General features: G+C 39.8%; 1 protein-coding gene across 3 annotated transcripts in view; it reads right to left on the reverse strand.

Moving 5' to 3' along the window:
- CEP85L (centrosomal protein 85 like) overlaps positions 1-15,239 on the reverse strand; it is a 151,443-nt gene that overhangs the window by 6,840 nt on the left and 129,364 nt on the right. For 2 of the 3 annotated variants that reach the window (XM_065630892.1, XM_065630891.1), the window contains exons 5-10: positions 11,884-12,001; positions 9,936-10,112; positions 7,488-7,640; positions 7,059-7,213; positions 5,310-5,427; positions 4,935-4,985 (exon numbers count right to left, since the gene is read on the reverse strand). In XM_065630892.1, the coding sequence (XP_065486964.1) occupies positions 4,935-4,985; positions 5,310-5,427; positions 7,059-7,213; positions 7,488-7,640; positions 9,936-10,112; positions 11,884-12,001 (772 nt within the window). Of the gene's footprint in view, positions 1-326; positions 2,136-4,934; positions 4,986-5,309; positions 5,428-7,058; positions 7,214-7,487; positions 7,641-9,935; positions 10,113-11,883; positions 12,002-15,239 lie in introns of those variants that run through there. The other variant, XM_065630893.1, reaches the window with a different exon arrangement.

The raw sequence follows: 15,239 nt of genomic DNA on the forward strand, positions 1-15,239 counted from the left end.
GCAAAAAAGTAACTTTATAGTAACTTTTACTGTAGTTTAGAGTATCATTTTCAACAGATACAATAATTACTAGTTTCTGTAATGAAAAGAGCGGTAGGTTTCTAGGATGCTGTTTTACTTAAGCATTGGAGCTTTCCAGGACTGACTTCCAGATCAGTCACGAGCAGCAACAAATAACTACTGCAACATGGAATCAGCTGCTGTCAATTCCCCAGTTTCCGCCTACAGAGTTGAAACTGAGAAATTCAGAGATATTTCCAAAGTGGATTTTTTTTTAATGAATTCAGCAAGACCACAGGTGTCTTTGTTGTTAAAAATCACTCATATTTATTCCACTAGTGGGCTTTTAGATCTGTAGATATGTCTTTCCTAGAAAAATTCAGAAAGAGGGGTATTCAAACCACCTTATCTGAATACTAATAACAATGAATAGTGATTAGATAAACTCCGGATAGTTTAAAACAGACAGATCCTTTCAGCTTTCACAAAGGAAAAAAAAAAAATCCTCTTCTGTCATTAATGGTATTACTCACAAATCCAATGCTGTGCTAGCACAGTGCATATAAAGTGTCCTCCTCATCCCTAGCTCAGCACGTTAATATATTAAACCTGTTGCCCAATTTCAATTATAAGATGCAAATCCTATCCCATCATGCTCAAAATACCGCTGGAGCACTGGTGACAACGGTGCATGCCTTGGCACAGTTTGACTGTAACCTTCCACAGAGTGGAACCAGAGGCCATGATGGAGGGAGGAGACGTTGCATTTGAACTGATTTATGGAATGACACTGTCCCAGAAGAATGTTTTTTTCTTAAATCTCTGTGGGAACAATCCTAATGATACTTCTTCCAAAGCAGAGAGAACTGTCTCACAGGGAATTCTATATGGTAGCTTCAATAAAATGCTGTAGAAAGATCAGTGTTGCTCTTTAGTAAGAGATATGTTTAAATTGCTGCCCTGTGACTCTGCAGCTTTATTCAAAGACAGAAAAAAGTCCAAGCTCTCCACTTGACCAAACCACAGCAAATTGTGTCAACCTATGTTGGCTTTGGTGTCTTAGGAAAACAATTTGGCTTTGGAAAAGAAGCCAAATTTACTCTTGTGCAAGTTGCTCCTGAGACGTATGAAGAATGGAACTTTCAGGGCACCAGTACTGAGGACTGTAGCACATAGGAGAATATGTCTATACATGGGCCTGCCCTTTACCATGTATGTGGCCTATCACTTGGCCAAGAGGCCATTTAATTGACTTGCCAGCTGTAAGAATTATTAGTGCTGACGAGAAGGCAGGAAGTAACGAGAGGCAAGGCTGGGCTGACGGTGAGCGGAGTTTTCAATGGCCTGGCCACTGACTAAATTTCCCAACGCATTCCGGTCAACACCGCACACGCAGTGAGAAAAGCCGGTACTTTGTCACACCCTCTGCAAAACTGAAAAACAGCGGTGCTAAAGTTTACATACTCGATAAGGACTAAAAAATCCACACCTTATTTTCATGTAAGTAATAAGAATCAGTAGTCAGAGCCCAGAAACGACTGCTTGTTTTTAAAGCTGTTTTCACACACTTGACCTGCTTCTCAGTTCACCCCCCACAATGCCCTGTGAAAGGAAGAGCTGCAGTAACGTGGATCCTAAAGATAAGCTGTGCGAGAAGTCGCAGCTTCACACTCCAGCGGGAGGAAGGGGAGGAAGAACGAGGGCCCTGCCGCACGTCAGAGGAAACACCCGGGGCCGGGTGAGGGCAGGAAATAGCTCCGCTTCAGAGATTTCCCTCGCTGTGCCTGCAGATGAGTTCGACCCACAGTGGTGTTAACCTATCTCCTTTAGTTTTTTTAAAAAACATTCCCTACTGAGAAAAATGGCCATATTGAGTCAGACTGAAGGTCTCTCTCGCCGTTGGTCTGCAGCCAAACAGAAGATGCTTTGGGAAAAGGAGGAGAACAGGGCAATACAGTAATAGCAGGTGCCCAAAACACCCTCCCAGCTTCCAAGTATCTTCAAGAGTGTTTGATGTGCTTCTCTTCAGGGACACCCAGAGCCCCAGTCACATGTAACAGTACAATCACTCCCACGTTTCATGTTTGTGTCAACGCCAAACATTGAAGGTTTGACTGTGCAGCCTTTCTGGGTACCTGGTGAGGAATACAGGTTCAGAAATATCGCCTTTCCCAGTGTATTTTCAGAACTGCATCTGCTGCTAAATTTACATGACTGTGCAAACTACTCAAAAAACAATTTCTAGAATACTCCAAATAACGTGCACATGTTCAGCTCATGAGTTGTACCATTTAACAGGAACTACTGGAAGTGGAAATCAGTGTTTATTTCTAAAAGATACGCCTAACTTCTGTCATTCTCTGCTACCTTAAAGCTCAGAAATAAAACACATGCTTACCAGCTTGGCCAAGCCCACAGTGCTCTGATTTCCCAGTGCTCACAGTGCTGTGAGTCATCCATACTTCACCCTTACTTTTTCCATACAATTTCCAAAGTTACAATTTGGTGGCATTACTTCCAGCCTGGCACAGTTTGTGTTTATTGTGACGCACAGGATTGACAGATGTACTTTGGGTAACACAGGCATTGTACAACCTGACTTATTTCTACTGTATTTTTCACACCAAACCTGTTAATTGTGTGATATCTACATTAACCATGTAAATACAGGTTTTTTAAACACCACTCTCATCCATAATTTTTCTGAAGACGTGCTATATATGCAGCATGACATCTTGTCAAGACCAACCAGAATTTTAATCCCTCACACTCAGGAGAACAAATCAACCAAGCAAAACCATACAAGGAAGATCAAAATCATTCCACTATGATTACAAGCAAATAGAAACTGCTGTCTGAAACAGAATTTCTTTGTTTTCAGCTTGCAAGTTAAAAACAATGAACTAAAATACCTTCTCAAGTATAAGTTTAGAACATGGCAGAAGACGGGAAATAAAATGAGATCTTCTGAGCTGAAGATAAATTGTATCTCTGTGCTGATAAGGGAATTCAGTTTCTAATGAACTAATTTTCAATGCTTCCCAGGGAACAAATGGGGAAGGTAAGGGACATCAAGCATACAAAGAAGCCACTGTAGTCTACAAGTAATTTGAGGGCTAATACCATTTTCAAATCTTCTGTCCTTATACAAAATACCTCAAAAGAGGAAAAGAGAAAGTCCCAGATGACAGAACACCCCTCTGTTCACAGACTGTCACAACCACTCAGCATTTCCCAGTCCCAGCTCCCTAAAGTCGCTTCCAACTAAGCACACAGAACAGCCACCTGTGTAACATGCATAAAGATTGCTAGTCTCAAGATAAAGGTGATGGAGACAAATAGATCAGAAAGTTTAGAAAATATGAAAATATTTAGGTTGGTGATAATACATTTAGGCAAGTTGTGCATATTTCTGATAAGCACAACAAATACACATAGTATATATGTAAATATTCTTAACTAAACTATGAAGATCTCAGAAAGGGAGTTCAATTAGAACTTTTTAAAAAAATTATGAAACATCAAAAACCGCATCTTCCTGTGCCACAATTTTTGCATGTAATAGGCTGTTCCATGAAAACATCTTTATTTAACAATTTTTGTCTTCCTAAAACCAAGAGAATCTTAGATCATTTTGCTTTTCAGTTTACAGATGCATGTTATGTTGCAACTTAAATTCCTCTACTGCTTCTCTACAGATGTATTTAATACATTTTAATTTAATTAAGCAAAAATATGGTCGTAGACAGGAATGAAGCCTGCTATTTACCTGCACAGTAGAGAAAGGACACAATTTAATGGTGGAAGATAATTTACTTTCAACAGCTACAAATAAGCAAACTTGACTCCAGTGTGCAAAGTGAAATAAGAAAGCACATTCTCTCAGCCAGTGGTATGCAAGCAGTTTCTTGTCTCTTGATTATTTGGGTTCGAGCTCCGTAGAGTGCTCCCTTCCACTTTGGAAGGAGCAGGCATTTGGCTGATTGTTTTATTACCATTTTGTTGTTCTTCCAAACCTAATGTACACAGAGCCAAAGCAGAAGCACCTTCTCAAGGGAAAACCCTGTCACTTCTGTCTTTCTGGAGGGCAAGGAAGCCAAAAATGTGGAGACATATGCCAATCTAGAAGAATGCAGCTAGAATTCATTTAATTTGGCTTCAGGATTTGCTGAAAGCAGATGTTTGGGGCATTTTTTAAATGCTCAGATTTTTCTAGAGCATATCATACCTTCTTCCCTATTACCTGTATAACATTTCCTTTTCTCCACAACAAACTCTGGTCACTAAGTAACTTTCAAGCATCAGGAGGCTGTTGTGTTAATCTGATCCACGAAGCCACAACTGACTCCCAGCTGACAACCTCTGCTGTCTTGAAAAATCCTTGGCTCCAAGCTAGGTGCCCAAGACCCGCCAAGAAAGTTACGATATCGAAGTGAGTGATGAGTCAGAAAATAGTTCAACAGGCACCTGCTTAAACAACGTGAAATGTGAAGCGGCACGGTTTAGAAGGGCACCTGTCTCTACTAAAGATGTCAGCAGTGAAGCTCCTCATAAATACCGCTTTTTGTACTTTGGATGATCATCTGAAACCCAAAGTTGGATGAGAGGCTTCACCATTACTTACGGAGGCAGTCCTCACACTTGAAACAGGCAGCTCTCATATGACATCCACTAGACCAGCAGAAGAAGGATGCCATGTAGCAACAGTTTTTCACTTCATGCCAAGTATTGGCAAAGTGCTAAACCATACAAACATCAATAACATTATGAGCCTGTAGGAGAACACTGGTCAACTACAGGCCATAAGATTAAGTTCTTGGCATTTCTACCTTTGCTTCCTATTTGGGAAGATAAAAGGATGAAATGCAATTTCAGTAATGTTACCTTTATGAACTAAAAACAGAGTAAATAACAGAATGTACACATTTCCTTACCTGCATGTCTAAAATCAGTCCAGCTATCTGATTTTGTTGATTGTCTATGACCTAGAATATAAAATTGAGCAATTTAAAAGGCTGGAATCTCTTTAGATGCTTTTTTTAAAAAAATCACCTTACAGGTATGTAGCCATAGATTTTTAAATGGGATCTTTGAAAACGTCAATGATAAGACAGAGAGTTTAACTCTGATAAAAGAGGAAATTCAAGCAAAATAAATGTACTGAACAGAAACACGTATTGAAAAGAAATTTGAGTTAGCAACAAGGGTATAATTCTTTAGTGAGATATTTATTTCTAAAATAAAAAAAAAATAAAGAAATGCAGGACTCATGGTTAAAGATGTCCCCAGCAGATCATTTGCAGACTCACCTTACTGGCTTTCTCATTCTTTTCTTTAAGACATTCATTCTCGCTTTGAAGCTGTTTTGTGTCCAACATGGGAAGGCGAATACCATCTTCCAGGCATTTTTCTACTTTCTGCTGTAAACTGTCATCCAACATGAAAGAAAAATTAAATGCACTGACCGAAACCGAAAGGGCTGTGTGTTCTAGTAAAAAATTAGAAAGTTGCACCATCTTCCAACCAGAACTGTAAAACCATATCAGGTTGAATCCAGCCTTACGAATGAGCAAACCAACAGGGGATGAATGATGCAAAAGCCTAAATTACTGAAGTTACTGCGGCCCTGACAAGAACAGATCCATTCATGCAGGAATGGTCTCATGGGCCAGATTCTGTGCTGCATCTCCCAAAAGGCACAGCTTGAGCAGTATGGTGTAGGGAGAGCGGGCAGAGAGGAGCAAAGAAAAGCTCTGTGGTGTTCACAGCTGCTCTGTGCTCCAGTGGGAGGCAAAGCCAGCACCAGCATAGATCAGAGGAGTCTTTAAACCTCTCAAAATTACCATAGCTTCAAAATCAGACTCTCTCACTGTGGCATGTACAGCTCAACCCAGAGTCCAGAACCAGAGGCTGCACTGAGGACTGATGGCCTGTCCTTCATGCCCTCTGTGACGTGTGAGGGGGAGCATGAAGCCACTCCTGCCAGCTGCTCCCACACGAGGGCACAGCCTTCAGACTCTCTGTAGCTCAACTCAAGCTCCTCGGTGTAGCCAGAGGCTTTGCCTGCTCACCCTCTCTCAGAAAGGAAATACATTTTATTAGTGTTAATCTTGCTGTCTAATTTAGAAACCAGAGGCCATCTCAGCTATTTGTAGGCTTTCAAAAACGACAAAATGATCCTGCTCTAGATTATGATGGCAGGAAGAAAAAAGGCCTTTCATTGGTAAGATGGAAACAATGCATCAACAATTTGGCTGGCAAGGTGTCCCAACCAGCTTGCCTTTCATCATGGAAACACTTTCAGACTCCTGTGGCATGCACCTTTATCCAATGGAGGGACAGTGAACTGTAGTAACAACCATATAAATTATCAAAACTGATTCCCTCCTGCTTCACCTCTCCCCCCGCTCCTTTTTTAAAAAAATAAGCGTTTAAGTAGCTCTCCTGATCTACAATGTACCATAGTAACAGTGTCTCCATGTCTCATCTGGAATCTTCTCCTGGATATCTATCCCATTTGTTTTTTCATAGTTATGCAAGTTCAATGACAGCAGATTAGCTACAGCTAAACCTCTCTGTAAATACCCCCACGCTCAGTGAAAAGGTAAGAAACAGCCACAATTTATCAAACTGTTGACCCTTCCCCGATATACCCATCAGCTAATATCCAAGGAGCTTTTCCACAGCTTGTGCAGGATTAGTTATCAAATACGAGTGCTGACAGCTTCTATACAATGCCCCTTTGCTGCACACAGTTATTCTATCCTTTATCTGGGAGCAGGCTATGATGCCATTGCATGTGTCCCACATCTTTAAAAAAAGATAGTAAAGAATGTCCTAGGCAGACTCTTCTCTGTGTTATTACTTGCAACTTGACACAAATCAAAATCTTACTGGATTTCCTATTGCACTACATTGTCATTCTGCACAGTAACAGATTTATGCCATGAAAAAATCATCAGCATTGTAACAGATTTAAGAGTGTAAATAATGTTAGGTCTTGACATCGGGTGGGAAACACACCCGTTTCAGGGCACAGCTCCAGCAGCTGTTCATACCTCTGTACTGTTGTGACCAGCTCTTTTTCTTTTTTCTTCTGACACACCAGTTGCAATTCTCTCTCTCTGCACTGTGATCGGGCCTCTGTGAGCTTCTTTTCCAACTCAGTCATAGTTTCTTGAAGTTGCTTGTTCTTCTCTTCTAGAATTTGCAGCTAACACAGGTTACATTAGTCAGACACGATGTCACATCAGCAAAAGGGCTTGCAACAGGCCACAGCCTTGCAGTTACCTTCTGTCTAATCTTGGGCCCATTTCACTTATCCCAGTATGAGAATCCCTAATAGCTACAGTGCTTTCTAAAACATTGAAATACTTCTCTTCCTAAACAGATGGGGAAAAAATGTGTTGAAACAACAAGATTTGACAACAGATATTAGGGAGTTTACTTGTATTTTTAAAACGTAAACCAAACTCCTTTTACCTTACCTGTTTACTCTGCCCTTCTATATCATCCAGCGTTGGTAGGTCAGCCAGGTATTTTTCTAAGGTTTCAATTCGTCTTTGTTTTTCTTTGTTTTGCTCAGACTCTTTCTGGTATTTCTTTTTCAGGCTATTAATAAATCGGTCTCTAGTTTTAAGCTAGAAGAAAGTAAATGTTTTATGATTACAGTGGAAAATAGACCTGCTTTAGAAGCAGACGCCGATCACTCTTCAAGAATTGTACTCTCAGCTGCATGAAATGGTTGGTTACTGCAGAAAACAAAACCAAAGCATGATTAATTCCAGCAGCTCTAAGTCACAGACTCACACATGACTTCAAACCACAGTTCCTTCACCTCTGCCCAGAACACTCCATGTACCTTGAGATATAAAAACATTCTAGTTCAACAGTTTAAATATGCTTTATTTTCTCACCAGTAGGGAAGTTCATATGCAACAAATGATAAAGAAATATTTTACTACTACTTCTTCCTCTGGCCTGGAAAACAACTTAAAACACAGGGACTTAAGATGCCTGTAGAGAAGGTGTGTTAAGAAAGCCACTATTCGGTTCTGATGACCTCTGATGTAATTTCAAGACTGTATCAAAGTCAGATTTTTGGCTCCAGCTCTTCTTGGGTTAATTTCTTAATTGTCCATCAGTCTGGAAAAGTTTTTTTTCTTGTTCTGTTTTTTTTTTAATAGTGTTATTGTTGTCTGCACTCCTGGTACTTATTATACTTTGCTTTATTGCTTAGGTGAAAAAAGGGGAAAGGAAGGCAGAAAAAAGGAGTATTTTCCAGTCATAGTCCAAGTTAATAAAAAACAGTATCTCTCTTGCTGGAACCAAGTTGTAGCAATCCACAGATAAGAAACGCTTGTCAACTACAGTAAATGCAAAACATACTTTTATTTTGGTGCTACAGACACCCATCTCACTGAGAAATAAATGTGTGACACTGTCAATGCAACAGTAACAGAGCCTACTGAAAAGTTAGAGTAAATAATATCTGGAAAGTTTCTTCCAGAGATGGCCTTCTGTATGGGCCACAAAACCAAAGACTGCCAAAAGGCTGGAATTCTTTCTCACCTCAATGTTAACACCATTTTCCCCACTCCCTGGCCAAATCTGGTTTTGGGATGAAAAAAACTTACCTTCTCCAAAGAGTCAGGCATTCGCTCGGAAATAACCCTAGCATAGCTATTGGCAACAATCCCTCTGATCAGTACAGAAATTCTGTTTTTGTCCCCTAACATCGGTCGCTGACCCGAGACACTAAACCTTTGGGCCTGGGCTGCTCTCCGGGTGAGCACAGCAGAGAACTCGAAATGGCAGAGAACTCATCCCCAGGCTCAGCACCCAACAGGAATGCTGCACAGCTCCTTCCACCCTTTGCAGTCTTCCCTCAACCAGAACAATGCTGATTTTATTACCAAAGCACATGCTCTCCCTCCCTGCCCTTTCTCTCCTTGAGAGCCTTTTGTTCAGCAAACAGAACGTACAGCCCACCCTGTGACACGAGCACTGCTGCACAGGTCCTTACCACTACCACCGCCTGCAGCAGCATTTTCTACACACTGACTAAAAGCTGAGACAGGAAGAAGCAGCTCCATCCAATTTCTGCCCTTCCTGAACGCTACCCTTAGTGAAGAGCATACTGAAGGGTTCATAGGAATTAGCAAGGCAGAATTCAAGATGAATTGTGCTTTCTTCTTTGTCTTCCCATGTGCCACTTCACTGTATCATACTGCTCCTACCTCTGGAACCTGCATTAACATAAATCTAAGTCCTGTAGTAAGGCCCAGTGACCAAAGAAGGTATCAGTGACAATGTATCCCTAAACATGAATTAAGAGCCACTTGGTCAATGGCACATTCCTGCTTGCAATAAAGGCAGGCTATCAGAACATTCAAAACTACCCCTGGGTATTATTTCAGCCTCCAAAGGAACTCCTTGTCAAGAAAGCCCTGCCCAGAACACAGCCATCTAAGCTCCTTCTTTGCCTCAGACTAAAGTCTACTCTGCACATTCCAGCAAAGCTACAAGAGAATCACTTCTGCTTAGTAGGCACGTACAAGCTCTAAGTACATCTCAAAGCATGAGGCCCACACTTACAGGCCATGCTGAATATGGAAATTTAATTTTCACACTCTGTGGTTTTAAATGAAACTTTATTTACTGTAATAATAAACACTTGAAGCTACATGAATTCTCAGAGCTTAGCAGCTTTCTTCGAGTTTAACCAATACCTTTTTAGGATGCATTAACTACAAGTTCAGATTTATCCATTGCCAACACCTACAATCAGTAACTATCCATCTTTCTATCACAGACAGTTTAGTTATCTTTTGAAAACAGCTCAGCAACCCACATACTAAGATGTTTTCTAGCAAATAAAACATATGCTGCTATAACAATGTCAAAAGGAAATTTGGAACATGAAAGACACTTACTTTCTCCTCCATCTTCTTTTTCTCCTCACTAGATTTGTTTGAAATTTGTTTTACGAATTCACTGAGTTGTAATTCCTTATTCTCAGCTGCTGCAATCTTTCGCTCAAGCTCCTCAAGGTGAGATGTCGATCTTTCTGAAACATGTGGTTGCAGTGACGTGCTCTCATACTGTGGTTGCTTAAAAAAAGAAATAAAATAATAATACAAATGAACACACACATACCACCATATACTTAGGCAGCACAGCAGAAAAGAGTCCTGCATTTTCTTCCACTGTCAGGAAGGATGTGGTTTGGCTTTTCAAACACTAAAATACAGACTAACAGCATGTATTTCAGTAATGTTGAGCAAAAAAAGTAAAGAAGCCTTTGCATTCACAACACAAGCAAATGAACATTGTGAGGCCACTTTCCCCTCAGACTTATGGAAGAGGTGTGACCTTTCTTCCAAAGGAAATGCCTGAAAATCCAAACAAAAAGTGTTTTCAAAAGAAATCACTGCCATTGCATTATCATATCATCCTCTAAGAAGACAAGCACTCTATTAAATGGCTATGGCTATAGTAAAGTAAGAGATGCTCCAATCTCAAGATCCTTCCAAAGCAGAACATTAGTACTACTCAAACCTTAAAGTTATCACACCTGAGGTGCAGAGGGGTGCGGGGACAAGCCTGAGAATACAGCTACAGTCAGAAGGCAGGCCTCCTACCTTCTGGCCTGTACACCACAACCCTCCTCCCTTTCCACTTCATGCAATTCAATATTACTCTTCTACCTCCACTGCCCACAGACAGAAAAGCACGAAATGGAAATCAGCTGCATTTGGGATGAAAAAGGAGATGCATCCTATTAGGCTTTCAGTTTCAACATTCTTTTAACAACTTCAACTGGTATCTTTAAAGAAATTACACAGGCAGTATTTTTAACTAGTAACGTTCCTTCAGCAAAGCATTAAGCGATTAAAACCTCCATTACAGGAGATTTGCATTTGCAAGTGAATCTTGTAGAAAGCACACAATTCAAGGAGAAAATCCAATATATTATAAACTTTCTTAACTCCTTGAAATATGAAAGATGAATGCACCTGCTGCTTTATTCAAAGTGTGTTGTGGTACACTAAGATATGTACACTAAAACTTCAGTTTCTGCAGGTTTTTTTTTAATCTTAATCTGGACAGAATTTTAAAGTATTTCATAAGAGAACTTCTGGAAGCAGCAAAAACCACATTCCTAGATGTCTGAAAAAGTTTTTGAGTATGTAACTTCAAGGCTCTACTTTAATTTCTCTCCTGTCTCACACAAACCAGATTGTCACCTGATGCACAGCTGTGTTATTCTAAGGACATAATTAATATCATGCTGTAGTACACCAGCTGACATCCTGGTGCCATGTTAGTGACAGAAAATAAAGTAATAAAAGAGGGACAGAAAAGCTATTTCTCTGCGAATCTGCCTTTAATATTCTTTCTGCATTGCCTTTTAGATACGTGTTTTGCAAAAGTATTCCACCAGTCTGTCTTCACACATCTGTTCCACCTATTTATCGATACAATCTAACCACCCCTTTGGGTAGCACCTCCTTCTCCTCAGAAAACCTTCTATCAAGTTGCTTTCAGATACTCTTAGCAAAACTACTTTATCTTCTAATACCTCCCTCTGTAACTGTGCTGCAGTCAGGCTGTTAAGCCCTTGTTCTTACAGTGTCACAATCCCTCATTCTTACTCCATACAAGTATGTACCTAACGTTAACGTAACTTACATTTCTGCAAATGTAAACTACAACACTTAGAGGGTATTCTCCTCCATGTAATTCACAGCTATACAATTACACAACCATCAATGATCACAAAAGCTCTACATTTTAGCCTGTAGTAAATTCTGAACATGCTTTCAGGTGTCAGTCACTGGGCAATGGAAAGCTTTACTAACAGTAAAATATCCATCCTACCTGCAAATTAGTCACATAAGGTTCTTCGCAGTTTGCAAGATGGCTCAGTCTTGCGTGTTGAGCTCGTAATTCATTCTCCCTTATTCTCTGATGCAAATTGTTAATTTGCTGCTTTTGCCTGTAATACACAGATTTTATTTGAAAGGAAAGAGAATGGAATAGAGATTAAAAAAACATAGAACTTCAGACTTATACTGAAGAATACTGTAACAATGCTATCAGATTACCCTGGACCTACATTAGCTGTGGACTTTTTCCCACAGCAGCCAAACCAAAACTAGTCTAGTTTACCACTGGAACTGGAATCTCATCAGGAGATGAACTATTAAACCACAGTTGACACGTATAATAACTAACTTAAGCATATCCCAAAGGATCTCTGCTCAATTGGCAATAATAAACAAAACTTGTAGAAATATGACTGTAAAACTCTACCAATTTAGAGGGGTTGAGGGAGGCTTCTGTTGCCATTCGCTCCTAGGGCCAGAAGTGTAAGCAGGAAAAAGCCTACAGAAAGCAGAATGAAAACAAAACAAAACTGACATCTTCATTTTACTTGCATTTCTGCTCAGCCTCTCTCTTTTTGCCAAAGCTGACTTTTGACACAGGTTCAGGAGATTTACAAATCAAGGGGAGCAGAAAGAACTTAAGAAGAAAAAACTCATTATATAAGATAGTCAGCACGGCTCTCCTGCAAGGTCTTCTTTTTGCTTTGCTGAAGACCTTCTCCTCAGCTGCTTTACGTAAGATGTTCCTTACTCCTCGGATAAATACCGCACTGCATACTAAGCCAGAATTAACCTGTTACACCAATGGCTTGGCCAGCGTGCAGCAGAAACAGTATCACTGTTATATCACTATTTAATTATATCACTATTTAAATCATGACTGCATTTGAACCAGCATGGCAGCAGGGCAAATAGAAGGCAGGTCTGGGCCCCAGCCTACGTTAGAGCCTGCGAGATGCACTGTGCTCTCCATGGTGTGATGGGCACCTCAATAATAGACCCCAGAACAGCGCTGTCAGCACCCATCAGAAACACACACAGCAACCTGCTCAGTAAGCTTAAAATCACTTTTGTGCACTCCTTTAATTTCCCTTTGTACCTTTTTTTTTTAAAAAAAAAAATACCAGGACATATTTGGATGCAAGCATGAAATTGTTTCTCAAAGCTTCACCTCTAAGCATCCAGTATGATCAGCTTTTCTGGAAATGATGATGCTGAACTGAGATTACTAAAGCCCATGCTAAGAGGATATAAATGGCAAATGCAGGTTAACGTCAAGGGAGAAGACCTGCCAGTGCACACAGTGGAAAAGCAAATCTTCTAAAAGTACAGAAAAAAAAGATCAGAGTTGGTTTGATTTTTTTTAAATTTGGAGAGGGTCATATTTAAGAAGAGCATCTTGGAAATTTTACTGTAAGTGTAAAAAATATGTATTATACCACCTATAAACTAACACAAAAGATGCATTAGTTGAAAGTGTGTCAACTGTAAATTTTAAGAGGAAAAATAAGATGCAAAAACCCAATTAAAGGGAGTATCTTAGCTACGTACATTGTCCTATCTAGTCACCAGCCAACTGTATCTCAATTATCTGGTTTACAAGAGGAATTCAGTATTTCAAAAATAATGAATATATTACAAGTTAAACTTTTAAGCTATACACATTACAGAAGACATGGCGCATGCCTGCAGAATATCTTTATGTTTCCATATTTTTTATCTAGAAAGAAAAGTAATGAATGGAAAACCAGCATAAACAAGTTGCAATTTGGTAGTATCTTAGAACAATTCATTCAATGCGATTCTTAAAAACAGAGAAACTGAATGTATTTACATGATTCCATCATAAGCCTTAAAATATTCTGCATCATCACAGGTGATTTTGAGGCTTCCCTCTTCCATTCTACTATCTACATGGAACAAGCTTGTACAAATAGAAAAGGAGTACGTAACACTGAAAGATTTCGTACACTTCTGGTTGGTGTCTGTACGATGACACTACAAACAAAAAGCTTCACACCTATTTTGGAAGAAAGGGATTTAAGATCAGGTAAAAGAATCTGCTCTTAACTTGTAACAGACCTTATATGAGCCCAAGAGTTTGTATAACCATATGAGAAAATAGAAAACCTTGATGACTTCTGTGCATGCTTGGTCACAGAAATCAAAATAATTTACTGTGAGTTGTCTTAACCTACAAATAGAAGTAATTTCTCATTTTTTATCACCTTATTACTTACTAGACAGATCTATTAAAATCTCTTTGCTCCATGTGTTTTGAAATTATTTATCCATTTGTCACTTATCCCTTGAAGGCACTAAGTGATTTTCTGTTTGTGGCTGACTGGAACTTAGCAGTGCCTTCTTTCACAGGCAGGATTTCAATAGCCTGAACTAAACATTACAGCCTGGAGTACATGTTTTAAAATATTTTTTAACTTCTAATATAGTTTGAGCTACATTACCATATTTCCTTTCATAATCCTTTCCCTACCATACCAAATCCCTGCAGGAAAAAGGTGAGACAAATTAATCCGTGATGAAGCAGAGCCACACTAGCACAGAGCATAACTAGCTTGCTTCTTTTCACTCTGCAAAGCATGGAACTCTCCCCCGTTAGAAAACCTTGCCAACAAAACACACTGTACAAATGTTTTAAGGCTGTGTAGATCTCACGACTTCTTTGCATAACCGCCTCTCTGAAAATATCATTAACCTCATGGCATCCAGAAACAAAAATTCTGAAAACAGCCCAGCATTCAAAGCAGAATAGAAGATAAGCACCATAGAAACATATTTACTATTTACATACAATCCTAGACTTCATACCAGATGCATTTTATCACTGATGTTCTCATATGCTAAGACAGTTTTAATCCTGTTAGCCCACAGCTGTTACTATTAATCCTCTGCATAACCACAGGCTGTGAACTTTAAATAAAGGGAGTGTAGAGAAGTTCAAACGCTCTCAGAAACACAGCTCACGTATTGCAGGGGAACACTGTCCCCAGAAGCCTCTCTATTACCAATCAATCATCCCAGCACTTTCAAAAACAAACGAAAACAAAGCACACCAAACCAAAAATCAACAACAAAACAACCTTCAGCATTAAGGTATCCAAAATTCTGCTCAGATAGAGGGCAACTGCCTCTCTGGGTAGGCCAAAACCAGATATAAATAAACCTGAAACTGAGGGATTTTACCTTCTAGGCAGCAACGCTACTGTCACCCTGTACCAGCTCTAACATTTATAACCTCGTGTGAATCCTCTGTGTTCGTGGAGGGCCAGACTGGAGCAGACAAACTCTGCAGCTGTTGGGACCAATGCTGGCAAACTCTACTCTTCC

Source organism: Caloenas nicobarica, chromosome 3, assembly GCF_036013445.1.
Source record: "Caloenas nicobarica isolate bCalNic1 chromosome 3, bCalNic1.hap1, whole genome shotgun sequence".
Taxonomy (NCBI): domain Eukaryota; kingdom Metazoa; phylum Chordata; class Aves; order Columbiformes; family Columbidae; genus Caloenas; species Caloenas nicobarica.